Below are 18,931 nucleotides of genomic sequence, written 5' to 3' on the forward strand. Positions count from 1 at the left end.
CCAGGGGAGCAAAGGCAGATTTTTGTTAGACAAAAATTTTATTATTGATTAAGCCCGGTGGCAAGGTGCCCCATCCTGCATGAAGATGTATGGACCTTCTGTTGGGTCGAGTGTATGGTAGAAGGGCAGTAAAATTCGTTCGAGGACCTGCTTATAGAAATTTTGGTTCAATGTTCCTTCCACGAAAAACAACGGCCCAGGTAAATTGTTAATAATACATGACCATATCATTGTTGCAGGGGGGTGTTTGATTACTTTTACCACACAGGCCTCATTGTAACGTTCCATTGGTGTTCTCCTGACGAATCGACGGCTCTCTGTCACGGCTTCTAACCGGCACTCATTACTAAAGATGACCTGAAAAATAATGAAAATTTAAGTTTAATTCAAATATATAAGTTTATTTACTAAAATGATATGTTGAAAATTCAATTTAAATAAATACCTTTTTCCAATCGTCTACCGAGTAATTTCGATGTAGCCTGGCCCATTTTAATCGATCCGCTTTCATTCGTGGTGTCAATTTTGGTGCTTTTACAGGGCGCCTGCATTTCAGATTTACTTCGTAAAGACGTCGCCTCAGTGTTGATACCGATATATTTATACCCTCTTCTTCCAATTTTATTTTTAATGTTTTTGCTGATGCACTACGGTTTTCTAAGGCACTTTGAACGATTTTTCGATCAGTCTTCGGTGTTGTTTTTCTAATCCTACGACAGTTCTTTCGCCGATTGCTGGTGGCGGGTGACTGATTTTTTATTGATTTTGAAATTCTGTCCACTGTTTGACGAGAAACGTTTTCTTTTTTTGAAATTTCTCTATTAGATAGTATTCCTAATTTTAGTAGCACTATAACACTAGACTTTTTTTCCTCAGAAATGTCTTTACTTTTTCCCATTTTGTCCTTTTCAAAAAAAACACTTGTGTTTACAAAAAAAATTTATACTTTATGAACTAAAATTAAAAATTAAGTTTTTTTCACAAGATACGATAACTATATAACCTCTCTGAACAAAACAACAACCAGAACTCAAGAAACTTCACTAATAAATGAGATAGGACTTTTTTTTGAACTTTCAACTATCTGTCTACCTGTGCTAATTAGGGACCTTTCTCAGAAAAAGGGTTTGAAATTTTGTAAAGGCTTAAACAATCCAGGTATATTTTACATATTATTGAAGGTAATATACATGATATTAGATGTCAATAGAAAACTTAAAGTATTTATGTAAAATAAATATAATAATCCAAAAGATTTCAGAGTATTCAAAAAAATAATGGGTGGCCCTAATTCATTGAGTAGATACTGTATACAAGTATACTACATGATAGTTGCTCCAAAGCCAACCGCTTAAAAAGTTGAAAAATACATTATTGGAACAACAACAAAAAAAACTTTGAATGGTATTTGATATACACATTTTTAAATGTCCTTTGGGTTTTATGTAAAATTATTCATTAAATCAATAATTTTGATATTTGTACTGAGCTAGCATTTTTTTCCATTCAGAACATACAATAATATTCTTTAAAAATAGCCAATTGATGCATCCACAATTCCTATTGTGAAATATTATTTTGAAAATTTAAATAACAATAAAAGAAAATAAAAAAGATTTATTGTTATATGTGTTTGTTTTTCTTCCTTAATTCGAAAAGCGAGCCGTTAAGTGGCACATTTGCTTCCATTGCATTTGGAGCGTTATGGTACGCTAGCATAGTTCGAGTATTATTATAACAAGTATAATATTATAATATATTATAAAAGGCTGGAAAATAAATTGGCTTATACTTCATAGTCATCGTATAAGAAATGTAATCTATCACTCTGAGAAGATCGTGGGATTTTGAATATCCACACGCATAAACATAATCCTCCAGAATTGGCGAGCGGCCATTCCTATTTGGCGGAAAATGGAGTGTTATTAATAATATATGTACGTGGGTCGAAGGATCTAACTTAAACTCGAAACAAATTATAGTAGGAGTGAGTTGTAATCCGAAATACATAATATGTTGCATTAAGATTAACGCTTTATGTAATGTAGGATTTATTAGCATTTTAAAAAACTGTTTCCAAGAAAGTTGTATATTGGCTCCATAAAACAGTTTATAACCTAGCAGCTAGGAGAAAATTAGCTAGGTCCTAGTTAGGTCCTAGCTCATGAAATTTCTTCTGAAAATCCGTAAAATTAAGTTGTTTAACTACATATTAACCCGTTTACGCACCCGATGGTGCATAGGGCACTGCAGCATATAAACGCAGTGTTATCTTGATCCTTAACACATGAAGGGAAGGTGATCAGCTTTCCGCTTCGGGACCAGTCCAGGGTAATGTTGAATAAATATTATAGTGAAAAAAAACACTTCTATTTATTTGAACCCCCCCCCCCCCTGAGAGTCGAACCCGGGATCTCCAGTACGGTAGCCCGGCGTGCTGACCATTAAACTACGGAGCCGTCACCCAAAAATGTTTTTATTTTTTTAATATTATAATATGAATTATGATTAACTTCATTAATTATTTTTTGAAATATATTTTTTGATGCATGAGGAAGATTTATAAAGATGAATAAATTTTATTTCTGTGGGAAGATGTGATAATTTCCCGAATATTTATAAAAACATAATTATACTACATTCGTATTGATAATTTTATGCAATATCTAACTACGCTTGTACTAATAAATAACATACTTCACGTTAAGGGTGCACTCTCAAATATACAAAGTCAGTCACGGCTGCGCGAGAAGCCACACTAGATCGGAATTTGGCAAACAAATATTTTTTTAATAATTTTTTACTCCTTACCTTTCACTCCTTACCTTTCACTAACTATTTACTTTTCAAAACCATGTACTTATTTGGAAGAAAAACGATTTTATTCGATACAAAAACGGTGTTTTAAGAAAAAAATATCGTCAAATGTTACCTGGGTTTAGAGAAAATTAAGTTGCAATTGAACGTATATTGGGCCTTAATTGATATAGAAATGAACATTTTGGAAATTCGCTTACCTATTGTTCCATTGCACTGTTTCCCTACTAGCGGTGACACGTGGGGCTTGGTGGCTGGGGGCGGAGCCGCAACTTGGTGTTGGGTTGGGGGGGGCACCGGGGGCGCGGACCCCACCGGAGTGCTCGACATGCGGACATCGCGCTTCTTTGAGTTACCTGGAGAAGAAAATATTTTATTATTAAAGATGCATAAAGGATTTCCTAGATTTTAAAATCACAAAAAAACAAAAGTCGATATTTCGCACACCTTTCATTTTACTTCTGCAACTGAAAAAATAGATGAGATTATAAGAGTAGAATTTTCAACTTTTCACAACTGAATAAGAAAATCTTTTTTTTTAAATTTACTTGAAATATTCATTTTCATTCATTCAAACCCTTATCCGCATCCCAATGATGCATAGGGCACTGCATCATATAAACGCAGTGTTATCTTCATCGTAAACACATGAAAGAAAGGTGATCAGCCCTCCGCTTCAGGTACCAGTTCAGGGTAAAATTTAATAAATTGACCCCCTGGGAATCGAACCCGGGACCTCTAGAACGGTAGCCGAACGTGCTGACCATTACACTACGGAGGCGGACAATATTATTAAAAAATAAAAAATATTATACTTAAAATGTGTATATTCAATATCATTTTAGTTCCAGCCTTTTCAATTGCTATAATAAAAGATAAAATTAAATGGGGTAAGAATGTTATAAGATTTAATTAAAATAACAAGAATAAAACAAAATAATATTTATTTAATGCTAAAACGAATATTTATATCACGAATAATCTAGGGACTGTGATAACCAATGAGACAAAAATGTAGCAGTTCAGACTGATCAAAAATATACAATACACAACTGAAAAGGAAAAAAATAGGCGATTTAAAATAAACTTTATAAAATAAATCAACTTTGTTTTAACCACTTTTTTATTAGTACACGTAAAAGTGGTTTAAAAAAAGTTGTTTGTTTTATAAAGTTTATAAAATGTGCCACAAAGTATCTGCGAAAAATATTCAAGAAATGGTTTAAAATATTTTTGTTATTAAACTCCTTGCGAGCAAACTGTCCGTCAAAAATAAGGTGCAATAAAAGAATGGACTTTATATGAAGTTGTATTGAATAGCGCATGTAATTCTTGAAGTTTTAAAAACATAAAGAATATTTTATTGGCTTCTGTCGGTTGGGGCTTTTATTGTCGCTATGTTCATCGATTTCAATGAGAAACTATGTAGTGGTAACCTAAACACTTCATCACGTATCCGAACGAAACTGTCAACTCGATAATCCTATTGGTAGGTGAATGAACCTATGTACGTACCCATACAACACTTTGCGACAGCAAGAAATCATGCCCAAAACATAACACTATGCATATTTACAGAAGAAGAAGAATTCTTCTTTGTCTGTGTCTCAACACAGTCAATGTCAAAAGATAATATGAAAAATAACTCCTATAATTGGAGATAATCCAGATTTATGAACAAGTATTTGGACAAACTAAAAATGTAGTAAATAAATTAACTGGTCAAATCATAAGCTACAATAATAAAATTAAAATGATATAATTCCCGGAGATTCTCATGTATGTGATTACAATCCAGGATTCGGACCTCACATACAAATGAAAGTGTTTCTGCTCAATAAAAAGCTTCATTTCACCTCACCAATAGATGTGAAATTCTCTAGTGAAATTCCAGTTATTCAAGCATAATGTTTTGAAATTGGATCATATATCTAGAAGTTCCAAGACTTTGAGTAGTGCGGTTGTCAATCACGGGTAGAATTAGTGAATGTTACACATGAGTAAATTGATCACTTAAACCAGCCTATGACGGTCGTAAGCCCCGTAAATGCCCAGACATACAACGTTGCACGTGTATAAAGTGATTTATACAGGCATGACCTATGTCATAAGACCTATGAATACTTGCGTATTATTCTTCATCTTTGTTGAGATGTCAAAAAATAATATGACTATCCATATTCTTCAGCTAGTCAAAGAAGTCAAAAAGTATTTGAAATAAAAAAAATTGTTTTCAAGATTGAATGGCATATCAGATACGCATTCAATACTCATTGACAGGAGGGGACGACGATAGGTCGTATTATGCGAACGCTCAAGCATGAAGTAAATACACGTTTTTGGCAAAACACCACAGTAATTGTACTTTAATGGGGTCAGAAAGGTTGAAGCACCTTCGCCATTGTGCTTTATAATTATTTTGCTACAGGTACATGTAGTTACGGTACAAAAATGGCTGGAAAAATGACTTGATGAAACATGTCGCTCACTCTTTTCAAGAAATAAATCAAAAATCATCGAGTTCCAGTTGTGCATGTTTTCGGAATGCCCAGAAAATGTACTATATCCCAGCAAAAGAGGCATATTTTTAACTTAGTGTTTACCCGTTACATGGCAGAAAGTGATGTTTTTGCATTTTGGAGAAAAGGTATTGTTTAATAATTTTTTTTTATATAATTCGTATTTTTCAAATGGAGAAAAAACCTATAGGTTTTACCTAAAAAGATCTGTTGTACAGCAAAAAGATCAAAAAATGGCTTGATATTTATTTTTAATACGTTGTATTATATTTTCAAACTTTAAAAACATTCTCCTGGAAAATCTATTTTTATTTTATTTATGACGTTCTTGAAAGGAGTGAGCGATGTCTCAAAAAGTAATCGTATTTCTTATCGAGTAAAGTACAATAATATTTTTAATATGCAATAGTGATAATTAACCAAAAGAAAATAGTACGACACTGATAAATATGCAAACAGTTTTATCGAAACAGTAAAAAATTAATATCGAAAAAAGTAGAGTAATATTATATATTTTTTATTGTTTTATAGCAGGTCACGAACAAAGCACCTGGTTCAATTGCTTGTGAAGACAGGTGTATGGTTTCCTAGAAAAATAGTGGCATCAAAACAGATTGATACCAAAAATGGTAGCAAAAACATGGTGTCATGATAAAATGAAATTGCAAGAAATGCATAGCGATCAAAATAGAACCACGTTTAGTACTTTACTTAATAAATATAATAATTAACTTATAAAATTTTAGGTAAATTACAAACTTGCTGTATGAAAATGAAAATTTAATCTTAATAAGAGGATTTCCTCGAATGTCATGTAAAGCCACATTCAAAGTCGTTAATTATTTCAGAAAAAAAAACAATCAAATATCTAACAACAATAAAATATATATATATAACATTCCTGTAAGTTAATTACGAAACTCAAGACGGTCACCGTATACATTTAACATTTGCGCCTACTTTTATTTTGCGAAATTAATTTGGGATTTTTTAATATTAACATACTTTTTTTATAAATTCAAGAGTACGTAAAACACATCAAATGTTGAATTTTCTCCAACACCGACTTTAAAAAAAAAAATTTCAGAATGTAGTCAATATACAATCCCGTTCAATATCGTTGGTATCCACTATCGCTGGAATTGGGCAATGACACAATCGAACTGCGGAAATCCCGGCTCACAGCGAATGTCGTGAAAAAGGGACTAGCCCTTTCTCTGTAACTCGTTTTGCGAAATATCGCTCGCTAAGGGAGCAACTTTTCCATTTTTTTCTCGTTACGCGAATAATTCGTTACGAGAGGTGCTCGTTATGAGAGGTTCCACCGTATATCAGTTCAATACATTAATTAGCAGTTAGGTAGTGCGGGAATCATAGTCCCATAAACGCGATAACCGTCAATCAATCCATGTGATTTCTAGCAACATGACAAAGTAGTAAAATGTTAGTGAAAGTAAAGCCGACGGAGAATCTACTTTTGTGCTATAATGTACAATTCAGAACAGTCGTTTGTTAACGGAGTGAAATTGATTTTCATTACATATAATAACAAAAGTATTCAATAGACTAAGGATAAACGAAATGAAAGTATTCAATCAGCGGGGAAAAGTATTTCAAATACACACTGCTGTCTCTATTATTTTTAAATTTAACAAAATTGTATAAAAAGTTCCCTTGTTTATGATAATGACCGTGGTGCCAATTGTTTCTAGAGTGTTTTTGCTTTAAATTTTCGCTCATGAATTACGTGAAATTATAGTAACTTTAAACATAAACAGTTAACCCACTCACAAGTAGGAATAGGCTATTCAACTTTTAAAGTTAAAGCCTAAATAGCAACACGATAAGCGGCGTTGCATAAGTCGTAGCTAGATTTTAGAGTCACTTGGTAATTTAAAAAAAAAATCTCATACAAAGTAAACAGAGGTAGGGAAACTTCCCCATTTATAAATGCACCATATTAATTTTATATGCAAATATTAACTGATATGAGACACATATTGAAGTTATAAGAAAGTTATTTTAATGCTAATATAATGCTTTCAATATTCAAAACCTAATATACTGCTCCTAGAAACCACAACGATTTAGTCTAGATGTTTCTGCAAGTTAAGTTAACAAATGAACAATATATTAGGGACTGATTTTTAAGTTGTTTTAATTCCGGACTGTAAAAAATATATTTTTATTTATTTAATGCATCGTTCATCAAAGTTACAATAAAAATTTACAAACAATGTAATTTTGAAAAAAAATTGTTTTACTTTTTTGTCTTACCATATGAAAATCTTTCATATCTACTACATATGGTATTACAATAAATTGTTATACTATAATACTAAATTGTAAATCATATTACTATAACCGGGTATATAGTATAACTAGTTAATAACAGGATATTACTTATTTTAAAAATTCTGAAATAAACAAATATATATATATATATATATATATATATATATATATATATATATACATATATATATATATATATATATATATATATATATATATATATATATATATATATATATATATATATATATATATATATATATATATATATATATATATATATATATATATATATATATATATATATATATATATATACATATTTATATAATAAAAAGTATTGTTAGTGGTTAATTAATAGGAAAGGGCAATTTACTTATATGGATACCTCTGACGCCAAAGCTGCCGAATCTCTCTCTATTGACAACGTTCTTGTACTTCTTTTCTCCTGGCAGCTGTATCTTGGGCTGCAACTTTTCCTGGTACTTTTCCGGAAACTTCTCTGAAGTGGAGCGATATAATCGCTCCTTCGATCCGTGAGCGCCCATGATCTCCTGATACTAATCCTCAGTGTTTTTAACATTCACAAACATCATCACCACAGATCACAATCAAAATTTTAGGAACCATTTGCAAAGCGCCCGAAAATTACACTTATTTAATTTTTAAATATTTTCTCCGAGGCTCAGTTCAATAATGAATTCACTCGCAACTGTTCATATTTGTTTTTTCACTGTTATCCACTAATTTTCTTTAAAAATTCTGTTTATTTGTCAGTTATATAATGTTTTATCAGATTTATTATCATTAATCGACAATATAATATAATGCACCAAATTCTTCCTGAAATTTTGAACCGCATAAAAAATATTATTTCACGTATTCATATACTTTATTTCGATAAAAAAACGATACATAAAAAATACAAAATATTCTTTCTTTATATTTTTATTTCTATTTCATTTTTACCGATCGATATTTGGTTTTGACTATGTCATATAGTAATTACGCTAATTACCTAGAAATTTCATAAAAAGAAATGTCACCTAACATATAAAGAGCAACGTAAATTTTTTTGTATGCTTAAAAACACATCTTACTTTTTGCGTGGCATAAAGTGAGTAATACTTATGTGTTTTTATAAATATAAAAAAAATGTCACGTTTTTCTCTTTATGTTAACTTAAATTTTTCTATTCTGAAATTTCCAAAAACATACCATGCTCTCAAGTAAAACTTACATTCAAGTAAATCTACTTTTTCGACCGTCTTATAGATTCGCAATACAAATAGGTTTGATCTCTGTAGGACACGATTTAAGGTTCAATATACTCAAAAGTGGCGGAAAAAAACACATCATAGATAGGCGTATTTGCCAGATATTGCGTATTTATTTACATAATTTATTTATTTAAAAGAATTCACATTCGTTCTCAAAATATATATTAAAAATAAACAAAAATTAGTCAAATAAAAGTACGTACGAAATCTAATTACGAAACCATTTTGAAAGACGTAAAAGCTAACGATGTTTATCTACAAATATACTGGCCTACATGCGAGCACATTTTATGGATCAACAATGGAGAACATAGACGCGCTATCTAATAAAGTAATCCGTGACGTGTTCCAAATTAAACACCATTTTATTAGTCTTAAATGCTTTTGTTATAAAACTGTCAGATTTAAAAGGTACCAAAAAGAAGACATCTGTCAAATTATCACTGGTGTTGATGTATTATATAGAAAACTGCATTAGGGCAAGGCGATTAGTAATTTTTAGTTTAGTCCAGCCTAGAGAATATAATTTATATTTCATTTTAAATAAGGTAATATTTAAAAAAATACAGTAAACAAGGTAAAGTTTATTCCTGATTTTTGATAAATTGACTAAATACATTATGAAATTTAAAGTTGTATTCTTAAATCTTAAAACGCATCAAAATGAATTTAATTTGCGTATTGGCTGGAGTTAATTGGATTGCCAGGAGCACAGAAGTATGAAGGTTGAAAGGAACAATGAGATTATTGGCTAGTTCTTAGAAGACCAAAAATATCGATGAGTATTCAGAGAGTACCGAGTTGAAGTATTCCTCTCACAGTTATTCGACAATTCTCCAATCCAAACTCCAGCATCAATGACAACTACACAATTCAACCGAAAATTCCTTAGAAAATTCAATCGTTTTCAAATGCAAAATTCAATTTGAGAAAAAAAATCTAAATCAGACGAGGATTGACGAATAAATTCATTAATAATATATAATATTATTAGTTACGTTCAGGAACTATATTAATTTAGGTACATATTTAGTATTTACATAAACCACGTTATTCAATGCAAATATAAAAATCTAACAAGTATTTAAGATCACATTTTTGAGTTTCATCAGCAGGTGAAAATTAAAACCGTTTTTATTTTCACTTGTAGTCAGCGATACTAGTCGTGTTTACATAACTAAAAAAAAATAGGTATATACATTTTTTTTTAAAATCATTTTTTGTTCTACAAAGTTAATGCCAAATCAATAAAAAATACATATTTATGACAAAATTTATTTTTCATAACTTTAATTTAGTTTGAGTATAGGATATTGCCTTCTATGATAATAATGAAAATATATTTTGAATTACTTTTAATTTCATTTAAATTAAAGTAATTAAGTATAAATTAAATCATAAATTAATAGTTAAAGAAAATTTTTTAAAAAAAATTTTAGTGTTTTACTAATTTATTTGTATTTTTATTACTATTTATTTTGTGTTAGTTGTATGAAGCAAGATGGTTTTTTATAGATAACGATTTACTGTGATATAATAATTAATAATATATTTTTTCAACTACGGCAAATGTTTTTTTTTCAGTTCGTTAGTAAGTTAAAAGTAACATTCGCTCTGTTGTTACAGCGAAAGAATCGTTCAAAACTCTGTCGAAACTCCAACAGTCGATTCGGTAAATCTGAATACCAAAATAACTGCTTGAGTCAGTAAATAAATCTACCGGCGCACCGCGACTGGACACAATTTGGTTTATTTGCTAAATGGGCAAATGGACTGAGTGCAGGAGCGATCTGTCATTATGACAAGGCGAAGAATATTGCGAGAAAATTTATGGGCCGGTATGATGAGGTGAATCAGGCTGTAACGTGCGAGAAAGAAAAAGTGTACGTTCATTTAATTAAACAGAAATATGGAGCTGTGGGCAATCAACATTGTTATATAATATATACATACATAAATACAGTTATCATATTTGGTACCAGTGGCGGTACTTCCCTAGAAGCCCAAAAGCCCAGCTTGCCTAAAAACTCTAAATAAAAATGACTAAATCTAGACCAAATGATTAAAAATATATAATTAATGTGTGACTGTTTTTAAATTATCGTGCGCTCATATGATTATTAAACACTATGCATGCCATTATATGGTGATGGTACTTATTGGTAATGGTTGATCTCTGAGGAAGGTATTTTATTATAGTGAACGTTTTCTTTGTTTAAAGGTGATGGCTATACCTTACAAAAGTTACATTTATGCATATTTTTACAATGATTACAATACACTGTTTTTATTTATAATACTTTCTGGGTGCTTACTATACTGGGAATGATATGAGGTGAAGAAATTAAAGGTACATCATATATTCACGAATGTGAAAAATAATGGGTTTGCCTTACTGGTAAACCCTAGGCACGCCACTGTTTGGTACAAGAACTCTCTATTTAGTGTCCGTATTAGACCACGTTTTATTGATCGATCCGCCTTTATAGAGCGTTTGGTTACCGTGGTAAAGGTCCCGGGTTCAATTTTTAGGGGGGATCAAAATAAGGCGAATTTTCATTTGAATTTTTTATATCACTCTGGACTGGTACATAAACCGTAGGGCTGATCGCAAAGCCTTTATTTAATTACCAATCAAGATGCCACTTCGGCGATACAATGCAGTACTCTATGCACCGTGCGGGCAAGGGTTAGAGGAAGAAAAAAAATTATCTTTTTTACACGTAGGTAAAAAAACTAGCAAGATTTTAAAATTTACTTGTTATCCTTGTGCCAGTGTTTTAATTTCATAGGGAGAAAAGTTTACCAATAATGAACACTGTCTTTGCAATGGTGATGAGCGCATAATGCAAGCCTAAAAGTGTTAATTTTATGTTCTTTCAGGAGTTCGAAGAATAAAGAAAATCAATTGCAAAGAAATTTGTACTGCTCCTTAGATTTGTAATTCAGGGTGTAAAATTTCGAGCTTCTGGCACAATTGGTGACCTTCGTATAACTTTAGCCTCTTTATAAATAATCAATAGGAAAGAAATGAAAACAATACGCATTTTTATGAATACGCTTCATAGCTATCGCGATTGCAGCCAAGGAGTAAACTTCTTAAAATAATGCACCAACAAAACAATGAAGTTTTGAAATTTTCAGATTTATGGTACAGTGCAGTAGGAGGTTTTCATTACTTTGGCGGTCAGCCAGCCAGTGCATAGCCGGGTTCACAGCAGACCAGGAAAATGGAATATGAGGGAAATTATGGGTACTTTGACCCACATTTCCATCACCACAGTGCACCAACAGACTGCATCGCTTTGTAGTGGTTTAACATCTTATGTTTCAGATAATAGTCGGTGCCAACGTTGACTTCTATCAACATAATCCGTTGATGATGTAAACATTGCGTGTGGATGATGAAATGAATGCTTTAAAAAGATATTGAAACAATTTGTATACTTTAAGAACCTTTGATGTGTTTAATATGATATTCAAAGAAACACAAACATTGAAAAAAATAAACAATGCTGTTAATATTACTTTGAATATAAATGTAATATAACATTCTCTTTATCATTTATTGTTCACTTTGTGTAATACCACTTAAAAACACTACTTCATGACTACTGGCTTCGAATTAACAGCAACATTTTATATACTTTAAGATGATGACACCTTTGATGTGTTCAATATGATATTCAAAGAAATACAAACATCAACGAAAAAGAAACAATGTTGTTAATATTACTTTGAATATAAATGTAATATAACATTCTCCTTATCAATCGTTCACTTTACGTAATACAACATAAAAATTCTAGTAGACCTCATGATGGAATGATTATCCCGAAACCGGTAGTATGTATGAAGTAGCGTTAAGTGGTATTACACAAAGTGAATGACAATTGATAAGGAGAGTATTATATTACCATACCAGAAAATTAACAATGATTTTAATTTACAAAATATAAAGGTAATACTCTAAAAAAATATACGTTATATGTTGCCCTGATCAGACTCCTATTTTAGTAAAGTTTTATACCAGTAATGTTTTAGGGTACAACTTGAAATATTCAGTCAGTTACCTATTTCTATTTTGAAGGGGGAACGACATGTGAGTTACGCTAGGCTAGAGGTTTGTGTGAGAGGGTCAATGGAGAAGGCCCAAGAAGAGAGTGGAGATTACTATAAAGTATAAAGAACAGGATACACGGACTGCTGGTCAATGGGGTCCCATACACACTACACACTATTGGCCATCTAGCTGCTCGGACACTGGAAATTTCCACGGACGTGTGTTCATACTATATACACATACCGCTCACTCCTTTCAACAACGTCATATATCAAAAATCGTCAATTTTCACTTGTGCATGTTTTTGGAATGCCCAGAAAATGTACTATATCCCAGCAAAAGCGGCATATTTTAAACACAATATTTACCCGCTTTGAAGAAAATGTATTGTTTAATTATTTTTTTAAATATACTAAATATTTTTTCAATGTAGAAAATACATTCAGATTTTACATAAAAAGATCTGTTGCACAGTAAAAAGTTCAATAAGTGGCTTGATATTTATTTTTGATACATTTTATCATATTTTTAAACTTTAAAAACGATCTCCTGAAAAATCTATTTTTTTATATCTGACGTTGTTGAAAGGAGTAAGCGATATATGTAATGTTTACATATTATTATAATATTATCAACGTTTCAAGAAGCGGCTTTATTACATCCATAATCCATTTCTCTTGGGTAATAATATTTTACCTAACAAACGCAATTATGCCCCAATCGGGAGTTGACCAATTTCTTGAATACATTGTACTATGAAGGTTCTCGGCATATGACATAATAATATGTTTGTTCCCGAGTTTTTATCTGGTTTGATTAAATATGTGAATGTTTGGAGATTGAAAATACTAAACTACGATAATTGATATAAATGACATTATGCAAAAGTACTTCTTTAAAGCACAAATCGTTTTTAATATAATACGAAATACAAACTCAGCTCAACCATAGATAGTGCCGAGAACTTACTTGTGAAAAAAGGTGACAATTGAAAGATATATACAACTACCGAAATTTAAGTAGTGTGGTTGTCAATCACGAGAAGGAAAGTGATGGTAACACGTGTATAAAGTGATTACTTTAACCAGCCTAGGTTGTAAGCCATGTGAATTCCCTGACTTCCATATTCTTATTCATTTTTGTTGAGATGAAGAAGAACAATGAAATACAAAGTTTATACATGTAATAGAAAGCATACCTACTATATAATTGTAATATTATTATGGTAGTATAGTTTTGCATATACATGGGCTGAAGGATACGTTTTTATTTAAACAAAAACTTATTTAGCATTCAACTTAAAATATGTGGTTACCGAAGATAACACACGAGTCACAAAAAAGGATAAAAAATGATTAAATCATTTACTCGACAATATATTATATAATATTGATAATGTAATTTAACGTACTAATATCGATTTAAAAAAAATAAGTGGCATTTGATTAAAATTAAATGCATTTGTCGTGTAACAGCCCTGCAACAGATATTACAGAATCACGATAATTAAAAATTACAGAGATAAAACACCGTTGCTGACTAATTCACCGGCCATATATTATGATGCGCTCCGCTAATCTTCACCATGTGTTTTGCCACCAACACAGAGCGGCCGTAACGTCACCGGGTGTAGTCTTCAGAAATAGATTCTGTTCTTCTGGTCAACAAAGTAATGAGTAAACAGGTCCTTCACACGTGCAAGTAGTAAACACCGCATTACAAGGCGATACGTGGAATCCGACAAATAAATACTCAACTATTCGACAAGGAAAGTAAGAGCCAAAGAGATCACGGACAAAGAAAGGATAAACGCGGACCTTTGAATTCTCATCGAGAGATCAAAGAGGCCAAAAAACAGAACACAAACACTGCAGAAAATAACTTAACGCACCAATTAAAAACTGAATTAATTTTTTATTATGAGACCACTCGCGATAAACAACACATATAAAGTATTTCAATATGATCTGATGAAGAGCTCGGAAATTAAAATAAAACGGCACAACGATTTAAGTCGTCTGTAAGCTTGATGAAACTCGACTAAATCCATTTAAAGTTCTTAGGCCGAATCCTCAACATTATCGATTATTCCCAAACCATTAGCAATGCTTATTCTATTCTTATCGTATCTGTTTGAGACCGCTAGAGATAATAAATAATTGTTTCAACCGCAATGACGGCAAATAATAATAAAATCATATCGATCAAACAGCAGTGGTTTGGGTGCTGCCGGTCGTTTGGCAATCGTCGACAGACATTTTGCATAGAAACATAAACTCTTCGCATGTCAAAGTACACAAAGTGATCATAATGACGACACTTTAGCATGAGTGTATGGTGATAAACGAGGGTTTAGTCATCTCCATAAATATAATAGTCGCTTGACTTCCAGCACCGCTGCTATTTCTGAGCCTCAGTGCGAGTTAAGCTTTCTTTACAGTCGGGAAAGTTGGTGCGAACCGAGGAAAATGGCCTTGGTGACAGCGCACCGTAACAAATTATACGAGCATTGTCATATATTTGAATGAGCACACTTTTATTGTCAAATATCTACATGAATTATTAATTTATGCTGGGAATAAATTATTCTTCGACTTAGATGGAAAATGTAAATCATTGAAATATGTAAATACTTATGTACTTATGAGGTTATAAAAATCAAATTGATTATTTTCAATAGGGAAACTATTGATAACAAAGACATAAATTCTTAAGAATATTGTTTAATTTAAGGAACAAATAAATTGTTTTGTAAAATACAATATGCTTAAAATACTCGTATATTCAAAAGTGTTTTTAAATGTGTTTATAAATACATAAAAAATCTAAGAAAAAAACGTACCATGTTTTTTTATAAATACTTTTTTTATCCCTGTATTGAGGATATAATAAAGTCAGTTATTTTGCGTTTTTTAAGTACAGTATAATCTCCAATGCTTTTGAATCAGTAAGGAATTGAGTGACACTTTAAAAATATTTATTTATACTATTTACTAAACATACAAATGATTCAACTGATTATAATATATTGTATGGATATTAGAACATTATCAAATTTGTTTGTTTGTTCTGACGGGCATACCATTAAATAGAGGCTAACTTATGCTTCCATCACAAGCAATACTGATGTTGGATTAAATAACTTGTATTGTGGCATAATAATCCGGAGGGTATTGTTTGCGGCATTGTACCGGTAACGCAATAAGAAGAAAGAAAATGGGGTTTTCTGAAGAAGGTTTTATAAGATATTTTATCAGAAAAGCTAGCGTAGTAGGTGGAGGTGTCAGGAAGGCTATTCGGAGGTCAGTAAATGGTTTCACAAAATTTAAATTACGTAAAATAAACAGTCAATAACAAATTGAATATAAATAACCGCAGATGACGCAAATTTATTAAATGTCAAATGGTTAACATTTTAATTCTTAGGTATTCATATTTCTGAAGCCATCAATGAAATCTTGATAACAGCCTCTCTGTTAAATAATAATAATTAAATAACTGGTTCAAAAATAAAAATGTATGAGTGCTGCATATAGGTACCACATATATATTTTCATTCGTTTCCTATTATGTGATGTGTTTTGGAAAAGAATCTTACTTTGTAAATTTAAGCTGCAGCTTTAAAACAAAACATATAGTTAAACATATACAAAACATATATAAAAATAGTTGTCAGCCTATAAATTTATACTGAAAATGTTTCTGTTTTTTGGTAATTATTACAACTTTAGAAAATTAAACCAAATTAGCTTCTTCTTTTAAGCACAGAATATTTTATTGAAATTGCTGTAGGTGTTGTTATTTTAATATTTAGTTGGGGGATTCAAAAAACTATTAATGTTATAATCTTCACAAAAAATGTTGTACATAAAAGTGTGTGGTAACAAGTTTTTTTTTAAGATGATTTAAAGTTTTTTTTTAAACTCGATAATCTTTTAAAAACAATATTGTAATACACAAAAATACAAATTTTTACGAATAATAGAAAAATAATTGCGTACTTAAAATACAAGTAATAGAATGGGAATGCTTTATACTTAAAACTCATTTCAAATTGACACATATTATTAATCAAAACATATAAATATGTAGAAAGAATAATATCAAATAAATGACCGAAGCTAATTTTTACGCTATCGTTAATAACGCAAGCTTTTGTAAAGGTCTGTCTTACATACGTATGAAAAAAAGACTTTTAATTACAACAGCAGTTTTTTCTTGACCTACAATTGTATTGTATAACGACTATTGCTATATTCTATTCGTATTAACATAATGTGAAATAAAGCAACATTAAATTATCAGTCAAGTTAAATAAATTTTATTTAAATTTTCACGTGGGACGTATGGAGTGTCGTGGTCAGAATAGTTTATATCCATTAATAACACATTCAATCTGGAGATCACCTACTTGTGTATATGCAACATTGTGTTCCAATCCGAGCGCGTATTTCCGTTTGCATGTTCAATAGAAGTCAGTAGTGCATCCTAACAAGCACGGTTGTGTAAGTAAAATTATCTTACAGAAGCGTGTTGAATTCGCGTAACTGGGCGCGAATTGTGGACGGGTGTGATGACATACGTGTTGATTGAATGCCACAAAACCGTGTATATTTTGAGGCTTTCACTGTGGCCTAGCCGAAAAACCAACAACAAAAAAACCCTGAATGTAAATGTTTTTAGCGCGTTTGGCTACTGTGGTAGGAACCCTGGGTTTAAAGTTAAGGGTTGTAAAAATAATGCGATATTTCGCTATATTTTTAATATTACTCAGGACTGGTAACCTTATATCCATACAAAACTATATAATACATATAACAATTATATGTGTATGATTTATATTAGATACATAAACATAATATTTCATTATCATCTCAAAAAAGATGAAGAAGAATATAGAAGTCTGGGTATTTACAGTGCTAACGGACAGTCATAGGCTGGTTTAAGTGATCACATTATTTACGTTTAACATTTACTATTCTTCCCATAATTGACAACCACGCCACTAAGCCTAAAAATAGTTTCGTGGCTACACCACAAATTAACAAACTATTTTTTTTAAATTATTATCAAGTTATAGATTCTAAATAATCCCGTTTTCGTAGGTAAGTTTTACTCCACTGCTGTGGTATAGTATTAATTTGCGTCTAAGGCTTAATTTCCATGCATTGATAATATGTGGTATTTTTTATTTCGTCCCGCTATCTCTTACATCATTTTTCCTTCAAATTTTTCACTGAAGCGGAAATTTCATTACGGAGCATCAGCGGCGGTTCTTTCGTCCATTTAACTCGACATGAATATTTTTGTTTGAAAGAATGGCGTCTCATAGACGTTTAAGCTCCGTGTTTCGATTAGATGGAACAAAAGATTGCCGAAAAAGAGAATTGCGTCACATTAGTCCGCAAACAAAGTCGACCAAGCGCGAAATATCGCGCAATCTTTTGATCAAAATATCTATTATGCATAGACGCCAGACGCTAGACGTTCTAGGATCTAGGACAAAGTCTGCCCAATTAAGGGCCCAGTATTTTCTCTAAATCCAGGCAACATTTTACGTATTTTTTTTTCTTAAAACACTGTTTTTGCATTGAATAAATAATTGTCTTCGAAATAATTATAATATATGGTTTTGGAAAGAAAAGAGTTATTGAAAGGAAAGAAGTTTAAAAATGTTTTTTTTATATATTTTTTTTTTAAGACAAAAAAATATCCTGTACACATTTTTTTTAAAGTGAGACATACGTGCAGCCCTGAACGCGGCTGAGAGCATCCTGATTTGAACGCTCGAGACAAAGTTAAAATCTAAGCCTTAATAAAGGACTTTTACGGATACGGGTAAAACAAATATTAAATTAGATAACACATTCACGGTTTTGTTTAAATAAACGATTATAATAAAAATATTTTAGGTGTGCATATTTTTTGTTCACAAACGATGGATTTGCAAAAAATAA

At 31.2% G+C, this 18,931-nt stretch overlaps 1 protein-coding gene across 5 annotated transcripts in view; it reads right to left on the reverse strand.

Annotated features, from left to right (window-relative positions):
- Positions 1-18,931, reverse strand: part of LOC148311647 (uncharacterized) — a 177,720-nt gene that overhangs the window by 81,715 nt on the left and 77,074 nt on the right. For all 5 annotated transcript variants that reach the window (XM_088256328.1, XM_088256329.1, XM_088256327.1 and 2 more), the window contains exon 5: positions 3,018-3,173. In XM_088256328.1, the coding sequence (XP_088112454.1) occupies positions 3,018-3,173 (156 nt within the window). The remainder of the gene's footprint in view (positions 1-3,017; positions 3,174-18,931) is intronic.

Source organism: Brachycentrus maculatus, unplaced genomic scaffold, assembly GCF_059751285.1.
Source record: "Brachycentrus maculatus isolate JH-2025_06_01 unplaced genomic scaffold, ASM5975128v1 h1tg000060l, whole genome shotgun sequence".
Taxonomy (NCBI): domain Eukaryota; kingdom Metazoa; phylum Arthropoda; class Insecta; order Trichoptera; family Brachycentridae; genus Brachycentrus; species Brachycentrus maculatus.